The sequence below is a fragment of the Dreissena polymorpha genome, chromosome 14 (assembly GCF_020536995.1).
Source record: "Dreissena polymorpha isolate Duluth1 chromosome 14, UMN_Dpol_1.0, whole genome shotgun sequence".
Taxonomy (NCBI): Eukaryota; Metazoa; Mollusca; class Bivalvia; order Myida; family Dreissenidae; genus Dreissena; species Dreissena polymorpha.
The window spans coordinates 63,335,168-63,356,242 of NC_068368.1; the positions used below are offsets into that span (position 1 = coordinate 63,335,168).

The following is a 21,075-nucleotide window of genomic DNA, read 5'->3' on the forward strand; positions in this document are numbered from 1 at the left end:
GGACAAAAAATTACTTTGAAATTAAATTAAGGGAGATAATTCAAACACTAAGGTAGATAGAGTTATGGTTCTTAGTCACTGCACTTTTTCTACTTGCCATCTGTTTATATTTCATGTTTCAAGTAAATCCCTTCAGTAGATTTAGAGTTATGCTCCGGACAAAAATTTACTTTAAAATTATATAAAAGGGAAGATAATTCAAAAACTAAGGTAGATAGAGTTGTGGTTCTTGGTCACTGCACTTCTCCTAGTTGCCATCTGTTTATATTTCAAGTTTCAAGTAAATTCCTTTAGTATATATAGAGTTATGCTCCGGACAAAAATTTACTTGAAAGTTATATAAAAGGGGAGATAATTCAAAAACTAAGATAGATAGAGTTGTGGTTCTTGGTCACTGCACTTCTCCTAGTTGCCATCTGTTTATATTCTAAGTTTAAAGTAAATTCATTGAATAAATTTGGAGTTATGCTCCGGACAAAGTTTCAGCCGGACGGACAGACGGACAGGACCAATTACTATATCCCCTCCGAATTTTTTTCGGCGGGGATAAAAACATTTCTGATAGTTAAATGACTGTCAGTAGCAACCACCGCACCTACGTAATTCAAGGGATATAAGTTTTGTGTATAATCCCGAAAACCGACCCCACTGTAGGTTGCCGAAATACGCGTCAATTACTCATTGAACACGTATTTTTAGCAAATAAAAAGTACATGGATTTAATAGAACGATGAACAAACTTGAAGAATTTGACCAAAATATTTCGCAATCGCGTTGATTTCTTTGCAGATTTTTTATGGTAAGTTTTCATTTTAAATTATTTTTTTGTTTTGATACGAATTCTTCGTATTTAATGGTTTTATTTAGAAGAAAAATGTATAATTTATATAATAAAAAAAAACCTGAAATATTTTGCGCGTATATGTTATGTTTCTAATTTTATAATTACCTGGTAAAATACAACAAGGGAGGTAACTGTTACATTGTAAACAAACAACAACAAAAATTTGGCTGTAACACGCGAGAAGTTTATTGGTTTGTTTAATAATATAATTATATTACTTACACCTGTGTATGTTTTTTGTTTGTTTGAACCCTTTGAACTTGTTTTTGTGTAAACATTAAGGATAACAATTGAATATAACTGTTTAGTATATGAAACAACATTTTACGATTTGTACCCATCTTCATTCGTACCAAATTTCATATTTTTTACTTAATTATTGAAAATAACTTTGATACAGATAGTTTTACCTGTTTAATGATTTTTTTTATATCATATAGATTGCAGTCGCTATTAAATGAAATATGAGTGAATACCTTTTTGAGTATGATTCTGAAGAAACTGATGGCAGTGATGCAGTTATAGAGGTACAAACACTGGCAAGCAAGGGGAAAGCAATGATTATTAGAAAAAATCATTTAATAAATTGTTCAATAATTTTTATAAGTGCTATGTTTTAAAGGAATACAATTTGTGTAATATATATTTTGGTAGGTATAATTATTTTATATTCTTTAAAAGATATAAGATTTTTTTTTTATTAAATGAGCAAATAAGATCATCATTTGATCATAACATTAATACATAAATATGGTACTTATACTATTTTAGATGAAAGGAAATTATTTAACGCATTGAATTGTTTGTGTTTGACATGAAACAATAACTTGTTTGTATTTAAAAAAAAATATCATACATATCATACTGTATAAAGTTACTATATACAACTAATAACTATAAATAAATACATGTGTTTAAATACATTTATTACAATGTTATTATACTTTTGTTTATAAAGATTTCAGATTTGGATGAAACTTTGCCGCCATCTGACACCGAAACACAGCCGCCATCTGACACAGAAACACAGCCACCTCTGGAGGAATGTGGTAAGGAAGTTGAATGGTCCCAGTCACCATTAGGATATTTTGTAAGTCATGGTGAAGGTACACATGTTAAAAAGTCGATAAGTTATTTTTAACAGGACTACATTTTTATGCCCCCAAAGTAATATTTCCAATATTTGTCATTATAATTAATGCAGAAGTACTGTGGGATAAAGTAAAACCATGTATTATTTAATATTTATCTCCATTTCAGGATTATTATCTGAGTTCCATCCTATGTTGATCCGAGACTAAGAAAACAGTGTAGACAAATGAGGTATTATTGATATTTGTAGTGTATATTATTTACATTAGTATTTTCACAGTCCCAATTTTGGAATTATCTACACAATGTTATCATTTTAAAAGATAGATTTATATGAACCTCACTCTGGTAAAAATCGGTTTTAATAGATGTGCATGAAGTGTCATCCCAGATTAGCCTGTTGAGTCCACACAGGCTCATCAGGCAAGACAATTTCTACCATAACTAGATTGTTGTTAAGGAGAAAGAGCATTAAATGAAAAATACAACACAAGCGGACAGTGTCTTCACTGATTAGCATGTGCTATTTATTGCACATCTATATATCCATTTGAAAAAAAAAGGTTTGTAATAAAATATCACATATATGAACTTTCATGTCATGAAATTACTGTATTTTTTGTAACACATTGTAGAGATATAATATATTTGCAAACAATACACAATATTTTTCATTATTATCCTAAAAAAATGTGCATTTCAATTCATTACAGCGTTCAATCTAGGAGGAGGGAGATCTAAATAACTCGTATACAGCACTGTTGCAGCCAACCGGGTTTCCTTCTGTGTGTGAAATGTTAAATATATGTAAAATATGTTTATGAAATCTTTAATTCTGTCATATAAACAAATATATTGTCACGAGCCGAGCGGTAGCTGTGATTTTTCTTCAATTTCTTTAACTTTTCCAAACTTGAAGCTTTTGTTCAAGTTTAACATAGAACTAAAATGGACTCTGATAAACAGTAAACTAAGAATAACATTTTGCCTAATCAGTTGTTTTAAAATTGTCAAAAAAATACAAACTCAAGATTTATAACCTTCCTAAATTTTATTCATTCATAACGAATAAATAAATAACAACTTTCAATATATATATTTCTTAACAGACAGATTAATTCTCAGACATTTACATTACAATTCAGCAATATACATGTGTCATGTCAAGTATTTGCACTCTCTATTTTATAATGTCCTAAAAAAATGACAAATGCAGTTTAAATTATTTATAAAATTCAGTCTTAATTTTTAATAGCTAAGCCTAAGTCTTATTGAAAACTATATTTTAAATGCTTATATAAGAAAAATAAAATAGGTCTCACACCTAGGAAAACAAAGTTCAGAGTCCTTGAATGAGAATTTTCAGTGCCTTTTATACTCTCCAAAAGCGCACACATAACGTTGTGCAATAATAACGTAAAAGCGCACATATGAATTGTGCACAAAAATCGCACAAACAACGCGCAGCAAAGCGCGCAAGAGCGCACAATAGAATTTGAGCGTTCTTGACACGGTAAATGCCACTCATATTAAAACGTTATTTCTGACAATATTACAATGAAACAGAAGTCAAATTTATATCAATTAAATAAATAAATCATTTATAAAGACAACTATTACCTTTTTAAACAATTTTTAAGAAGGAATATGAGTATTAATCAAATTATTTTGTATGACTAACCTGTCAAAATACTGTAGTCAGTGTAAACTACCCAGAAGGCACTTATGTCAGCATCAGGAAATCAACTTCCTGTTTATGCAAAAATGGCTGCCACATTAACAGACGCTAATACAATGAGACTTTTAAAAAGGATATTACAAATAATAAAGAAGCGCAAAAGGTAGGCATCGGCTGTTATCAGCTCTAACTTCCACACAGCATCCAATAAAAGCATTAAATAACAGTGACATAGTCATTTAGATGCCAAACATAAACGGTAAAAATGAACTATGTACATGTACATAAACACATGTTTTCATAAACAATCTAGGGCATGACAATATAGTACTTTTTAATGTGGGGTTAGATTTTCTTTCAAAAATGTATATCCATTTATTACCTCCACTGAATTTTGCAATTTTTATTCTATATTTAAACATGTACTCTTTTACATACATGTATAGGGTACAAAGTGTACATTTTCTGATTAGTATTCATTAATCATTTAGGAAAATTTATAATTTGCTATTCATTATGGTAACATAAAAAAATAAGTGGTGATTGCTACTGTCAGTGACTGAAGTCAGTGAAGAGTGTAAATAAATTATTTTTACACACAAAAAACATTTATATTTGTTATGAATCAATGAAGAACCTAAAACAACAGAACACATGTGGAATATCAAAAATATAAGTAAAAAGACTAAATTTTAAGAGCAAAAAGCAATATTATTATCGGTATACCGAAAATTTTATTAACAACTATTTCCCGGTCGCAAAATTATATGACAACTCAGAATTTTACTACACAAGTCAATAAACTGGCCACAAAGATGAACACATCAATGAAAATGAACTGTAAAGCGCAAATTTTAACCGGAACAAACTGCTTATGCCCGGATTACAACGATCTGAGTAGCAGAGCGTATTTTCGTTTAACCGTAAACACTATTGACATATTAACTCGGAAGTGTGTTTTTTTTTAGCATGCGCAGGAACATTTCATGAATGTTATCAAAAATAAGATGCAATTTTTACTGCTCTTATTTCTTTTAAGCTTTCTTTTATTTTTAGATTTTCATTAAATGAAATAAATAAAGTTCTGCTGTAATTTACCGGATATTCGGACCAGCAGCATAGCATATTCAATCGGACCTGTCTTAAAAACTTCGGTCAGGTCCGACGGTCCGGCACTTTTGGGAAAGTCTGCATAACAAACAATAAAATAGCACAATACGAACTGCAATAATTTAAATATAAAAACAACCATAGAACATATTCTTTTACATATCAAAGGTGTGATTGTGATGGTGTGTTTTATTTTTCATCAACAATCATAAGATAAAGGGGTAATTAAACACCTGGCTTACAATGCATAAACAAAGAGTACCCAAATTAGGGCAGCAATTAGAATAATTAAAACAATGACATTAATGGACTGTAATTACCAGCTATATATTTTTGTACAGACATATATTCAATTTTGGTGTGGTTAACCGGGATCACCTATGTGAGAATCGGGTGAACACACCACTGCAGCTAGCAAGACATCGGTCTGACATAAATATTGCTAAGCTGTACATATCGTTCTAATCTTGAAAGAACATTGAAATTACTTGTGCATGTTAAATTTTAAGACTTATCATCAGCGGCTGGCAAGTATGCCAGTCATAAAACAACGCATCGTTATGTAGACAACAGCTTCATAACTGTATGCTTAAAAGGTAAATCAGTATATTTTGTCGACCATTAACTTGCAGGTTTTTATTACCCGATTTGATAGCCGAAATTCAGCTATATTCCCAATCGCAAAAAGTATACCTGTTTCCCCAAAATTTGGTTAAAAAATCCCAATTGGGAAAAAAAGCTAATGACATTGGCTATTTCGATTTTTAACAAAGCGTAGTCCTATCCAGTCTCGTACAGTTTTAAAACTATACCGCGATTTGGAAAATGTCGACATTATTCGTGTGCACGTTATTCTCTGTGTTGTTCAGGCGCTTATTATATTTGTGATGAAATTTAAGTGTTTTGTGATTCGGCTGAATGGAAAACAAATATTTCACACAATTCGAAATATTACTTAAAAAAGATTTTTTAGCAAAAATGTGGCCAAACAAAAACTGTTGATTTTTTTTAAGCAAGCATCATTAAATAAACAAACATCGTCAACAAGTACAAGTCCTCCCATTGAAACTCCTTCCATTGTCGATGATAGTAATCTAATAACAAGTGACTCTTTTTGCATTGTCATCGTTGATTTCCGGAAGTAAAATGCTGACTGATATTCCACATGTTGAAACTAGGGAAATAAGTTTGTGACTGAAGACTTTGTGTGAGTTTACTAAGTGGAAAACTGTTGATCATGATGGTGTTTGTGGAGATTGTGTTTAAAGATGTTGAACTCTTTTATGTAGTTTTAAATTCCAATTTATTTTCCCGATTTCTTGAAAATGCCGATAAAATTCCAAATTTCAAAGCCATGGGCTATCTTCCCAAAATGCTGAGATAAAAACCCTGACTTAAGTAGCAACGTCCGAAATATGCCCATCCGACTTGTATGTAAATATTTAACTTCAACATATAATGGCAACCGGACAATTAACTTTTAGAAAAACCAACAGCTAAACAATTTCTTTTATAATAATGAAACAAAGCAAACTGAATAATTATCCTTTTAAAGGCTAAACAAATAATTATCCAAACATAACACATTGAATCGGACATTTCAATAAAATTATGCCCCTTGAACGTTTACGCATATTGGTATAACGAATTGATCAAACGTTATCAGACATTAATAATTTGAATTACATTTGATATCAAGAACACAAAAAATATATGGATGTTAATCAAACCTCGTTGTTGTTTATTTGTCAAGCTCAGTTTGTAAGAAATAAATAGGTTTCTTAAATTTATCGCGTGGTAATGGTAGGCCTATTCAAAATTCAACTCGTCGGACAAAATTAAGTACAATACTTGTGTTGTGCCTGTGCCCAGCTCACAAAACGCGCCCATACCTCGTGATTGGGAACCAGCGACAAATCGGTATAGTGCATTCTGGGCAGCACGAGTTAGGACGGTCTTTTGTGCACGGGTGATTGATGCGGGTGGACGTGTTTTCCCTAGCTGAGTATTGTTAGGAGTAATTGTGAGCCTGTGACTGCTTATGTTAGCCTGTGGCTGTGTCAATGACACGTATTTCTCTGGAGGCCCATTCCCAGAAGGTGTAAGTGCCATTCCGCGAGTGTAGCCGACGAGTTTCCCTCGAAGACGACGAGGACGATTGGTGCCATCCTGACGAGGATTCCAGTCAATGCCAACGTGAGTATCTTATTTAGTGCCGTTGCAAGTAATTACTGTTGTTGTTGTAATCGAACCCTAACGAGCTAACCGTGAAAACACTACACTTGCATTGTTCTGTCGTATCTTTTGGAACAACCATCCTCTGCACAAAATACAGTCATTTGTATTGATGATATTTAAGCAGAACAATTTCTTCTTTGTTTGTTGAATTAATAACGCGTTACTTAGTTTCTTTGTTTCGTAACAAGATAGAAGCTAGCCTAAGCGCTTTTCATGACGTGACGTCACAATGTTTATCGTTGCGCGTTGTGTTTCGCAGAAAAAATATTGAAACAGAAAATACTAGAAAACTGATTTTTCCCAGATAGGACGCCTACGCCAACAGGTAGATCGCATTTTTGTCCATATACTTGTCAGATTACAGTAAACGTGTTGGTCCAGTTTTCAAGACTCCCAAATCGCAGTGATTTGCCTCAACTTAACAAAACTAAGCCCCCATTCCCGGGCCCCCATTATCATTCGTTCAATTGAACTTCATTAATAGATGACGTCAATACATCACTCATTCCATATGAATAGTCAAGTGCAGTTTTTCTGCCTTGATGATAAGCCGTGTATTGTTATATGAACCGACGTTTTTTTTCAAATCAAATTCATCTTTAAAAAAGATGCATCACACGTTTAATTACGTGGTTGTGTGAATCATTTGAACACACTTTTGGAGGAATGCCAAAAGTGTGATCGAGGTGTTTTTGCTTTGCATAGACTGTTTGTAGACAAGCATAGGAATGTACTCAACTTTCTACTTTGTATTGTTACAGAGAGGAAAATATACTTGATGTTATTGAACAGAACGCTTTCATGTTCGGTTTCATTCGTCTTTATAAAGCAGTGAGATCTCATAGATATGATATACGCTTAAGACATTATTTAGTAAGACTAGCTGTTACTAGTGTAAAATAATGGAAATTGAACTATATGGATTTATATGTTTTATTTCGTCCTCCATTGTTTGGAAAAGTTAGTTGTAGCAACTTCATTTTATAATAAATCTGGTTGTATTATTCCTTTGTCGCCGAAATTAATATAAATGCATGTTCACGACATCAATTTACTTCTGTTATTTTATTTTGAAACTAATGTTTGATCGTCAGTTGCATGCATAACTCGTATATTTATAGAGTCTGCTTTTATAAAGTAAGACATTGATTTAACGCACCCGACTCTGTTTATGTTTATTATATGTTTATCATCATGGAAAACAATTAAACATGTTTTCAGTTTCAGCTAGCGATAGACCGACCATTAACACAAAATATGTGTCAAAAGAAAAGTTACAGGTTTCGTGCAACGCAAAAGGTTTGGTAAATTTCATATTTAGCCGAAAACGAGCAACAGGTGACTTCATTAACGTTCTTAATGGGTTGCCCAATGGTACTGAATGCAACATTAACAATATTTTTTGGGGGTTTAATGCGACATGTGATTGTACCTCTGTGAACTATGTTGTGTGTGTGGTATATGAACAGATATTTAATGGCGATCAATGGAAATGCCGAATGTTAATCGGAAATAGTTCAAATGAAAGCGACCCTGCCGAAGTTACCAGTCACGGTACGTTATCCAAAGTCATATGCCATATGTATTAACGATGATGTCTGACATACCAATATTATAGAGTTTTAATTTATGTATATGCTATCTCAATTTAACGTGTAAATACAGTAATATGAGAATACATTGCAAGATTGCCATAATTATTGGTTAAAAAAGCGAAATTTTGCTCGAGAAACTAATTGCCTATTCGTATATTTCGTTTTTAAAGGGATTAATAAAACGGAATCGGTTTCTATGCAGTTTATGCAGCCATCAACAGTTTACGCTGAAGCAAGTTCTACGGAAGAGCCCAACATAACTTTTATTTGGAGAGGTATGCAACACGGGTACTCTGGTGTCATGTGTAGTTTTTTCGCATTTAATGACGTTGTTTATAATGTTATTCAAACGTATTAATGCAAATGATTAAATAATATTCATTTAGAAAATAATACAATATAAGGTTAAGCATTTATGCAATATCTTTGAGCGCACGTTCTGATTAAAACGTAATTACACTTAACAATAAAATGCTTCCATTTCACCTGAGCTGCATCTTTACACATATGAAAGTTACTGTAATCAAGAAATGCACATTTACAGGAACGACCCAATCGGACAACATTACGGACATTACCGTCAAATCCGTGACGTTAGGTGGACTAAATGACAGAATCAAGCCACCGTTGAATTCCAAAGGTATTCATGAATTATAGTTAAACTGTGGTGTTACAGTATGAAGTTTACGATACGAATATACAGATATTTTCAAAGCTTGAATGACCGCTAGTCTCGGTTTTTGAATATACTTTTCTCGTCAATTTAATACTGATAAGGGAACAGCTTTGCTCTAGGAAGTCATTTTAAGAAAAATTAAATATATGGCCTATGCATTAGCTATATATCGCTTAAGATACTAGTTTCTTTAAGATACATGTGTATATTATTAAAATGAATGTACAGGAAAAAATAACTCAAATGAATACAATTTGTAATGCACTTTCGACCACCATAGTAAAACACAAAACAATATGAGATTGCATACTATGTGTGCACACACAGTCAATAAATGTGTTCTATAACTTTATTTGGTTTTGCTTTCGAAGCTTTTATGACAGAATTAGCTCTCAAAATAGCTGGACCATTCGTGTTGATATACATGGGAATGATGGTGTTCATTTTTCGACAGAAACTATGCTCCAGACTCATAAAAGGTATGTTATATATATATTTAACTTAGATATTTTTTTTGTTTTGCAACGTAACTTTGGTAACGCATCATTGCCTAATATTAATCGTTTTAAAAAGACGAATCGATGTTGTACTTGAATTACCAGTTTGGCGTGTTCACTCCCTACTTACTTAATAGCGTACTTAATGCCCGCACGTTTACGTTCTATATAATTTGTTTCAAATAGAAGAATTTAGCCATTCATATTTTTGTGAAACCTTTCAATATTGATGTACTCAAACCCTTGTATGAGTATCGTTATTAAACACAGCAGTTTTCCCATTGTATAGGAGGCTCAAGTCAAACCGGATTTTTGCAGTCGAACACAGCGTAATATTTTTTTTCGTTTCGTTAGGTTGCATAAAGAGAACATCAATCAAATTTGTAAACGAATGTAAAATGATATGTATCACTCATATTACCATCATGATACTCTTCCAATGTGTAAATGGATTTATAAAATAATACAAATATTGCATATGTATGTGTAACGAAACTGCTTAATAATAACAACTGTTGTTTTAGGGCACTCCCAGATGACAGTATATATTCGTTCGCAAACGAAACTGGTATGCATATTTCTGGAAATAAATACCACCTCATTTAATCCATCCATCCTAGATACAGATTTTATTCTACTTTCTCATTCAAGCGATTCCTATGATTATGATTTTTCGAAATATTACACGCATTAAGCCTCAGAGCTAGTAAGTTAGCCTCGATGTAGCTTTATAGGAATATGGATATTTCACATTCAACGTATAACAAGTTTTGCAAGTTTATGATTTATATTGATATCTACGAATTAATATATTATTGTGTTTGTTGTGTAAATCATAATTCGATTACATAATGATTATGTTTCAGAATGTGAGCCACGCACAAATTGGTATGGTAATATGTTTACAAGTAATTGATATATAAGAATACGATATTCTGTATTGTTGATATGTCTTTAAAGCTGAAATTATTTGTAAAAAGCATATTGCAATACATACTGCGGTAACACTATATCATCTAAAAAGTGGCTCACCACGTGTTGATGATGGTATGTGCATTCCTGAGATGCCAACAGAGGATCCGACATACAACAGGACCATGGGCTGTGCTGCAGACTGGCAAAGTAAGTTGGCAAAGTAACAATTACAACGCCTTTGGTTCCCAAGACTGAATACTTTATTTGTTTCATGATAATCACTGTTTATAGATTAACGAATACAATTGAAACGCAATTCAATAAATAACATAAAAATACTATTAGTGTTATTGTATATATCGCTGGTGTACGTACTCATAGTATATTTGAACATTTGCAGATACAGATGCTTGTTCTTCCACCCCGTAAGTTATATTAACATCGATGTAAGATTAAAACGTTAAAGCTCTAGTCTGTTGTGTAAACCACAACGAGAAAAAACAACAGCAACATTTACTAATTCTACTTCCAATTATACTAATAATACCTTTAAAATTTCTACTACTACAGCTTTTACTATTAGCTGAAGTTATTTCATTTAAAACCATTAAAAATACTACTCCCACCTCCATCCTCACCATTACTATTACAATTTCAACTACGTCTACTACGACGGCTACTAATATGACTACTTCTGCAATTATTTCTACCACTACTACTACAACAACAACAACAACTACTACTACTACTACTACTACTACTACTACTACTACTACTACTACTACTACTACTACTACTACTACTACTACTACTGCTACTACTACTACTACTACTACAACTACTACTACTACTACTACTACTACTACTAACACTGCCACTACTACTACTACTACTACTACTACTACTACTACTACTACTACTACTACTACTACTACTACTTCTACTACTACTACTACTACTAGTAGTACTAGTACTACTACTACTTCTTCTACTACTACTTCTATTACTACTACTACTACTACTACTACTACTACTACTTCTACTACTACTACTACTACTACTACTACTACTACTACTACTACTACTACTACTACTTCTACTACTACTACTACTACTACTACTACTACTACTACTACTACTACTACTACTACTACTATTACTACTACTAGTACTACTAGTACTACTACTTTATACACATTTCATTGTGTCTCATGCATATATGTCCGCCGCATGTTAAATTAAAGAGAAAATGTGTATTAAATAATGTCTAGGAGGCAGCCTTCGTCGGATGCAAAACATCTCGCCACAAATGAGTCTTTATTCACAAATGCTGAAGACGCGCCGTACTCGCTTGTTTGCCTAGACAAAGGTAAGAAAAGAGAAACACATGAATGCATCATGTAAAACACACTTCCGACCTGTATATATATATTTTAAAATAATTACTATTTTTTCACTTATATTTCAATTGATATAAATTAACAGATTATTAACATGTGTATGCATAATTAAATAATGAATTTATATGCTAATTGTTTTTAATCACTAGAACAAGTACACTTCATTACAATAGTGAGAGTCTGGTTATTGTTTCAAGATAATGTATCGTGCTATTTGAATTTAGCAATCATAAAATGTATTCAAACTTTTCAATGTACTACAACTTAATGTGAATGTTTTCCAGGCACCAAGGTTACTGTCTGTCACGGGTAAGCAATACTAATATGTTTATCCAAATTTAATATGAAATCGCTTTCTGTTTCCAAGAAATGTTCGTATTTTGCATGATTTAACTTCATATTCTCTTCAGACCGACTCGTACTACCCCAGAAAGTGCCAGTGACCCTGTGTATACTGTCGTTAACAAAAACAAGAAAGCAACCACTGGTATTATTGAAATTAATGCTGTAGTCATCATTTCATATTTTTGTCGAGGTGTATTTAGAGTTCTACCTTTTATGTATATGGTCCGAAAATCATGCATTATACATTTTAAAAACACATTGAAATATTGAGTGCAATATTATGAGAAGTAAAAAGTAAATTACATTTATATATGGTATGTGATAATGCTGCATATGCGCGTATGCTAACTCAATGAAAACAAACCATTTTAGAAACTATCTGAGATAAACGTACAATGATATCATTTGCATAAATGTGATTGATTTTTTTTCAGCTTGCAAGACACAAGAGATGATTCCGCAGTAAGTACATATCAGCTGGTTTTTATTAATATTGTATAACTTAAGTGACACACTAGGTAAGTATTAATGAATGAATACCCAAAACAATCATCATCGTATATCAACACCGTCATAAAAACTAGACTAATCAGAAACTCATACTCAGTTTGCTTTTCATGTGTCGGGAAGAGACAACTGACTTTTGAGATATACTACGGTTTTTGTGCCATCAAATCTGTGACATGCAATTTGTCTTTATTGGTATAGTAGTTTATTTCATAGTCAAGTGAAATCAAATCATTAATTGCTAATAAATTCACCGAACAAATGCCGAACGTATGGATTTTGTTTGAAATTGTCGAACATTGAAATTGTGTTTGAATGATTCAATAACATACAGCACGTACTGAACATCCGATACTAGTGTTTTATTTCATTGGGTCATAGCGAAATGAAGCATTAGTATCCCATATCAAAGATACAAAATCAAATGATAAACGATTGTTTGAATTTGACAATTGATTGTTGTTCAAAAGCACATACATCATGACACACGTTTGACAAGCATAATAGCAAAAAGGAATTTTTAATATTTCAAAATGTTAAAATTTAAATTATTGTTTATGGTATGAAATAGAATATGATCAAAATCATAAACACTCGAATTATTCTATAATATATCAATCATTATAGATGCATTTGTTTTATTCTCTAATGTGATTTATTTGGAACAATGCTCTATTTACAACTGATCACTATTTCGAACAATGAAAATATCAATGAACATTATCGGTAAATGCTGTTGCACTGTGCTTACTAAGAACGTCATGCCATGTTTGCATAAAGAAAACGCAATAGCACTTTAAATAAATGAAATTGCTATCTTTTGCAAAGAAATTTTCGTCTTTTTGTTTAACTTCATATTCTCTTCAGGCCGACTCGTACTACCCCAGAAAGTGCCAGTGACCCTGTGCATAGTGTCGTCAACAAGGACAAGAAAGCAAACACTGGTAATTATTGAAATTAATGCTGTTTCCACAATTTCATATATTTTGTCGGGCTGTCTTTAGTCATCGATCTTTACAGTATATGGGCTAAAACATGCATTTTACATTTTAAAAACACATTGAAATATTGAGTGCAATATTATAAGATGTAAACAGTAAATTACATTAATATGTAGCTGTGCTGATTGTTATGCTATACCTAATTTCCCTGGTATGTGATAATGCTGCATATGCGGGTATGCTAACTCAACGAAAATAAACCATTTCACAAAATATCTAACATAAACGTACAATTTTATCATTTGCATACATGTGATTGATTGTGTTTCAGTTTGCAAGACACAAGTGATGATTCCACAGTAAGTAATCATCCGCTGGTGTTTATTTACATTGTATAACTTAATTGACACACCAGGTAAGTATTAATGAATGAATAATCTTAAACAATGATCATCGTATATCAACACCGTCATAAAAATCAGACTAACCAGAACCTAGTTATCAGTTTGCTGTTCATGTATCGAGAAGAGACAACTGACTATTGAGATATACTACTTTTTTGTGCCATCAAATCTGTGATATGAATTTTGTCTTTATTAGTATTGTAGTTTATTTCATAGTCAAGTGAAATCTAATCATTAACTGCAAATACATTAACCGAACGTATGGATTCCGTTTGAAATTGTCAAATATTGAAATTGTGTTATTTTGAAAACGACACAATCCATTTTCATTCGTTAAACATACTTGTTTATACTTTTAATTCTTGTACAATTATTTGTATTTTTTTATTAAAAAAACAACAACTTCTTATTTTGATTTATAGGCACTTTTCTAATTCTTCTCCCACATTGGAATCGGATGACATTGCATATAGTGTGGCGAACGAGTGCAAAGCAACAGGTAACTCTTTCTCCTTCATGCACAAACCTCGTCTCTTTATTTGAAAGGTACTGTCAACCACGACGACGAAGAAAAGAAGTTTTAAAATACCGTTTTTTTTTTAACAATTATTAGTTTATATTGATTAAATTATCAAGACTGGTATATTACATTACTTGAAAAAAGTTCATATTTGCAGTATATTTGGTAATAAAATTTCGCGATGTGAAATCGAAAGTACATCGCGAAAATGGGTGACATAACGATATACACACTTTAATTAATGCAACTAGATTGATCATTTTATATATGAAATATATACGATTCACTTCGCATGCACAATTTGCATTCCTGGGTTTACCAAATGACGATGATGATCAATCTACTTGCGTTATTTATAGTCAACTGGTACTTACCTGGTACCTGTACCAGTAAAATTTATTACCGAATATACTGCAAACAACTTTTTCAAGTAATGTAATATACCAATCGTGATATTTTAATCAATATAGACTAATAATTGAAAACAATACGGTATTAAAGAACTTTTCTTTTTTCGTCATTCGTGGCTGACGGTACCTTTAAAATACGTTTAAATTGTTAATTAAATGTGTTGTGGAAATAAAAATGCAGTGAAATATATTCATTCAGAATACCTAGAATGCTGTCCTCATTGACTCTATTTCGCAGTTCAAAGCCATTTGGTTTATATTTGAATTGATATTATTGTAGATGGAGGGACATCACTTGAGCATTCGTAAGTAAATAATTAGGTCCCAAACATGTGTAAACTGCAGAACATGTATATAGGAAATTATTTTATAACAAATCGATGACCACTAACATTTTTACTTCATTTAATTGTTCAACCATAAACAACCATATGAATGACTAAATGATTTTATTTGCATCATTTCATATATGTAAGATCTATTTAAAATGGGCACATGTCGTTTAAGCACCACTAAGACTGATGATTGTAAACCCGATGACAGCGACTATGCAGATATCGTGGAATTCTTCAGTATCAAATGAACATGTTTTTTTTAACATTGTTTAATTCCCAAATCGCATATTTGAATACATTTATACACATAAAATTGAACGCAATGTTTTGTGTCTTGATACATTGTAAACAAAATAGTAAAACATAATAATATTGTAGTAATATCATGTTCACCCAATTTATCGCGTATTATGTATAAATGATGGGTCATACTTCGCAAACAGAGCTGACGTTTTCCGTTATAGTTTGTACCTGGGATATTTCTGTGTACATAATTTATGACTTTTGCATGCATTTGACTGATTCGGTTATTATGCCATTATCTGATGCGTCGCTCTAATTTCATTGATTTTTATTAAATTACTTTTTTTGCACATGAATATGTATGCGTTTTGATTTTCTGTCATACGTGTTAGCAGTTTTTAGTTACCACGCATACATTATTAATACTTTAATAGATAAGACACCGGATTAAACTCCCATGGGCTGGTCACAATAGATGTTTTTGGTAAATAGCACGATTACTGAACAACTGATGTCATTATGTCTTAATCACATTGTTTCATCAATTTTCATATTAAAATAAGATAAAGTCAGAAACACGAATCAGTTTAAATGCTTTAATTTATGAAAGCTGCGTTGTTTCTTGTTGTTGTTTTTTTTTTCAATTTGTAAAACATATGATACTACGTATTTTACACTATTTATTTTTATTTGTTTGTTTTGTGAAAAATAGTTTGCTGCGTTATATGTATTTGCCATCCCAACATTTGAATAGAAAACTTAGTAATAACTTTTATTTGAAACAAATGCTTTTTCAAATATTCCTGTATTTCTTTATTGAAACTACAATTTCTAGTTTCTTGCAATATTGTTTATTGTATTGCATATTAATAGTACCTCTGTTGGTTGGGAAGCGGACAACGAGCGAGGCCTGGTATTGTCATGCGCATGGGGGGGGGGGGGAGGGGCTAGATGGTTGTCCGCTTTCCCTGTTGGTTTCGTTTTGAAAAATGACTTGCATTTAATTTTCAGTTGTTATTGTTGAACTTAAGGAATATTCTTTTGTCGCTTCATTAAGATTTGCCGTATAATGAGTAATGTTTTGCAAGTACACTGCCATAAATCACAAAGTGCAAACCGCTTACAGAGTCCATTGTTCATTGTGTTATGATAACGCTCTCAAATCAAAACTGATGGCGAACAAGTCGTCACCGCTAAAGCCTCAAGCTTCTCGCGTGCTTTAAAAATCTTAAATATGTTGACAAAATTCTTATTGCTGTTAATCATCATTATCATCAGAAGCAACATAAGTATTACCATTAAGAGAATCGAAAATGTTATCTTTGTAATAAAAAGTAATTAGCGATGAAACGAATTATCCCGTACTATGTCATACGTTCAAAAAAGAACACAATTAATTCCTTCTTAATATTACATTTTAAGCGGTCATGTATTCTTACAATTATATCATAATTAAAAAGGGATTTATTTTTGAAGCACTTAACCCATTTGTGTCTAGCGTCTAGAAAAAAGGCCTTGGCAAACAGCGTAGACGCAGATGAGACGCCGAATGATGCGGCGTCTCATATGGGTCTGCGCTGTTTGCTTAAAGGAATTTTTGTAAGAAATATTGTAAATATAGAAATAAAAATACTAGACATCCCTAATTTTGGAAATAAATTGATCCAATTTAGAAGGATGGGAGAGTCCACTCGGCATAAATGGGTTAAGTTACGCCTTTAAGCTCATATTAACGGCACCGCTTAGGATCATGAACCTTCATAGGTACATTGATCATGACTGACAGATGACCAATATTGATTTTCAGGTCACTAGGTCAAAGGTCAATGTCACAGTGATTCGTAATAGTAAAATGGTTTCCGGATGATAACTCAAGGATGCTTACGTCTAAGATCATGAAACTTCATATGTACATTGATCATGACTGGCAGATGGCCCCTATTGATTTTCGGGTCACTAGGTCAAAGGTTAAGGTCACAGTGACTCGAAATAGTAAAATGGTTTCCGGATGATAACTCAAGAATGCTTATGCCTAGGATCATGAAACTTCATAGGTAAATTGATCATGACTGGCAGATGACCCCTATTGATTTTCAGGTCACTAGGTCAAAGCTCAAGGTCACAGTGACTCAAAACAGTAAAATGGTTTCCGGATGATAACTCAAGAATGCTTACGTCTAGGATCATGAAACTTCATAGGTAAATTGATCATGACTGACAGATGACCCCATTGATTTTCAGGTCACTAGGTCAAAGGTCAAGGTCACAGCGACTCGAAACAGTAAAATGGTTTCCGGATGATAACTCAAAACTGCTTACGCCTAGGATCATGAAACTTGATAGGAAAATTAATCATGACTGGCAGATGACACCTATTTATTTTCAGGTCACTAGGTCATAGGTCAAGGTCACAGTGACTCGAAAAATTAAAATGGTTTCAGGATGATAACTCAAGTGTGCTTACGCCTAGGATCACGAAACTTCATAGGTACATTGATAATGACTGACAGATGACCCCTATAGATTTCCAGGGCACTAGGTCAAAGGTCAACGTCACAGTGACACGAAACAGTAAAATGGTTTCCGGATGATAACTCAAGAATGCTTACGCCTAGGATCATAAAACTTCATAGGTAAATTGATCATGACTGGCAGATGACCCCTATTGATTTTCAGGTAACTAGGTCAAAGGTCAAGGTCACAGTGACAAAAAACGTGTTCACTCAATGGCTGCCACTACAACATACATATGGGGGGCATGCATGTTTTACAAACAGCCCTTGTTATTAATTATATACAATTCGTTCAAAAGTTTCGCCTTTGTTTTGTAATTTGTTCCTAAAGGCCTTTGAAATCTGCAAACACGTCCATGTATAGGATAAAATTGAAATAAAAGCGTAAAGCTGTTAATCGTTAATTTGCTCCATTTAAGTGGAATTATTTTGAGTCAAAGCGGTCAATTTGCTATGCTAATGTTGATATTTTACAAATTGTCACAATTGGTCACTTGCGAGTTGGTAACTTGTTACGAACAGATGGCATTGATCTGTTTATACTACTTCTTTTATATTTCACTGTGTTTAGATTGCATTAAATGCTATTCATTCCGTATTTATTATTTGAACATAGTTTTAACGTGACAAACATTTCATTGACACATGATATCTTTTATCCTATTACCAGATGAAAATCGATAGTATAACAACGGTCGTATTAACTTTAGCTTTATACTATCGCTATTTTTGGATCAGATTTTGTTTGTTTGTTTCAAAAATTGGAGAATGAATGTTTGCCAACTACGGAAAGATAAAATCGTCAAAAATGCGATATTTTATTTTTATTTATGGAAAAAGGGAGGAAATAATAGGATAAAAAGCCTCGCGCTACCATGGTTCTAAGCCTCGCATTATAAACTTGATCTTTATCCAAAACTAAACTCACATAAGATTCACTATTTATTTTCAAAAGAGTCGCGACATTTTTGTAGGCAGAATACATCCGTTGTGTTTTGAAAAATAACGTATGTACATTTAAGTCGGGTTGCTGTGCAATGGTGTTTGTCTATTATTTAATTATATAATTGCTGATGCAGTCATCAATCAATAAATTATCATTAAGAAAATCGTTAAAAAATTTCAAGCCAATGTTTCAATATGCTAAATAAAGCGAATTCGGTATACAGGACTAAAACCAATAATGATCAAATCACATATAATCTTTTTTAGCTCATCTGAACGTCAATTCAGTAATAGGTAAGCATATAATAACATGCTCAGCTGATGCACACGATTTCGGTTAGGTATAGTTTTGTGTTATTTTAAGTGTTATTGCCTTTCTTTATGCAAACATGTCATGGCGTTTTTAGTGAGCACAGTGCAACAGCAAGTACGGATTATGTTCATTGATATTTTCATTGTTCGAAAGACTAAATTACCAGTTTTAAATAGAGTATTGATCCATATAAATCACATTAGAGAATAATAATAAGTGCATTTAATGTTGATTGACATATTATAAAATAAAGGACATTCACGTGTTTATGAGTTAGATCATATGCTATCCAATACCATGAACAATAATTGTAAATGTTATGCTTGTCAAACGTGTGAAATGATGTATGTGCTTTTGAACACTAACTGTCAAATTAAAACAATAGTTTATCATTTGATTTCGTATCTTTGATATGCGATACCAATTCTTTATTTCGCTATGACCCGAAGAAATAAAACACTAATATCTGATGTTCAGTACGTGCTTTATGTTAAATTGATATCATTCAATTTCACTCAACCATTCGAAGCAAAATTTGCGCTTGATCAATTGCATTGTTGAATATTAAAGTATTGTGTTCACCATTCCATTCTGTTGTTGGTACTTTTTTCCTTTTGTTGGTAAGTATAATAAATGTAAGTATGGCTCAAACCTTTGATTTCAACAGAAGCGCTGAAGAAAATACGTTATTGATTATAACTCGATTAAATGCACTGTTTTGTTCGCCACTACAATTTGTAGATTGTGATTTTGTGAAGAGGGATTTATTATTGCGCGTACTTACAAATCGAACTCGCGTCGAAACCGACGCCTCTACCTGCACTAAATGATCATTCAATTACGCACATTATGCTTAAATGTAATATTAGCTGAATGAATAGACTATAGTTTATTATAATTGGTTGAGTAATTCAACTGTATTCAATGGTTTACCATTTGAATCCTAAGGTTTATATTTGCACAGCTTGATTAAGGAACTTTGACATTGGATGTGTTTTTATATTTATACATTGCATGCTAATTTATGAAATAAATACATACACCTACGGTCCATTTATTTGTTAGATTGTATCTTGTTCGAATGATTTGAATCAGATGTATTTGCAAATCCCACGTAACAAAGTTTAAACTGAACCACGCCACTTATGTCGTTTGCTTCAGTCACGGTTTCACTCGCGACGAAAGACAATAATATCGAGTCTGTTGTATGAAAGTCGCACACAAGGCTTGACCACTTCAATTAAATTGTATTCATTGACCTAGTAAATTGCATATTGTGTTTGATGACAATTCATCTTTTCTTTAATAAACTTACATTTCAATAAATGTGTTCAATGAGAGATATCGACGCTTTGTTATTGTGGATTACAATATGTCAGTGTGACGTAGCTTGAAAATCATTCTTAACGTATTTCACATTTCTCAATTTCTTTCTCGAGTGTGATTGGGAAATACATACATGTTAATGCTTATATGCCACAAGTAAACAATAAACAGTCAAAAGTGAAAAATATGTGAATATTTGTAGATTACAAATAAAGGTTTACTAACTGC

At 32.3% G+C, this 21,075-nt stretch overlaps 1 protein-coding gene across 1 annotated transcript; it reads left to right on the plus strand.

Moving 5' to 3' along the window:
* Positions 1-7,795: 7,795 nt before the first annotated feature.
* On the plus strand, positions 7,796-16,666 carry LOC127858288 (uncharacterized). The gene is made up of 19 exons (XM_052395281.1): positions 7,796-7,922; positions 8,184-8,516; positions 8,760-8,832; positions 9,102-9,197; positions 9,605-9,712; positions 10,020-10,059; positions 10,255-10,298; positions 10,597-10,618; positions 10,755-10,852; positions 11,046-11,070; positions 11,917-12,014; positions 12,330-12,354; positions 12,456-12,532; positions 12,825-12,852; positions 13,765-13,841; positions 14,170-14,197; positions 14,665-14,741; positions 15,453-15,477; positions 15,680-16,666. The coding sequence occupies exons 2-19, from the start codon at positions 8,484-8,486 to the stop codon at positions 15,753-15,755; spliced, it is 1,050 nt and encodes a 349-aa protein (XP_052251241.1). The 5' UTR covers positions 7,796-7,922; positions 8,184-8,483; the 3' UTR covers positions 15,756-16,666.
* The last annotated feature ends 4,409 nt before the right edge of the window (positions 16,667-21,075 follow it).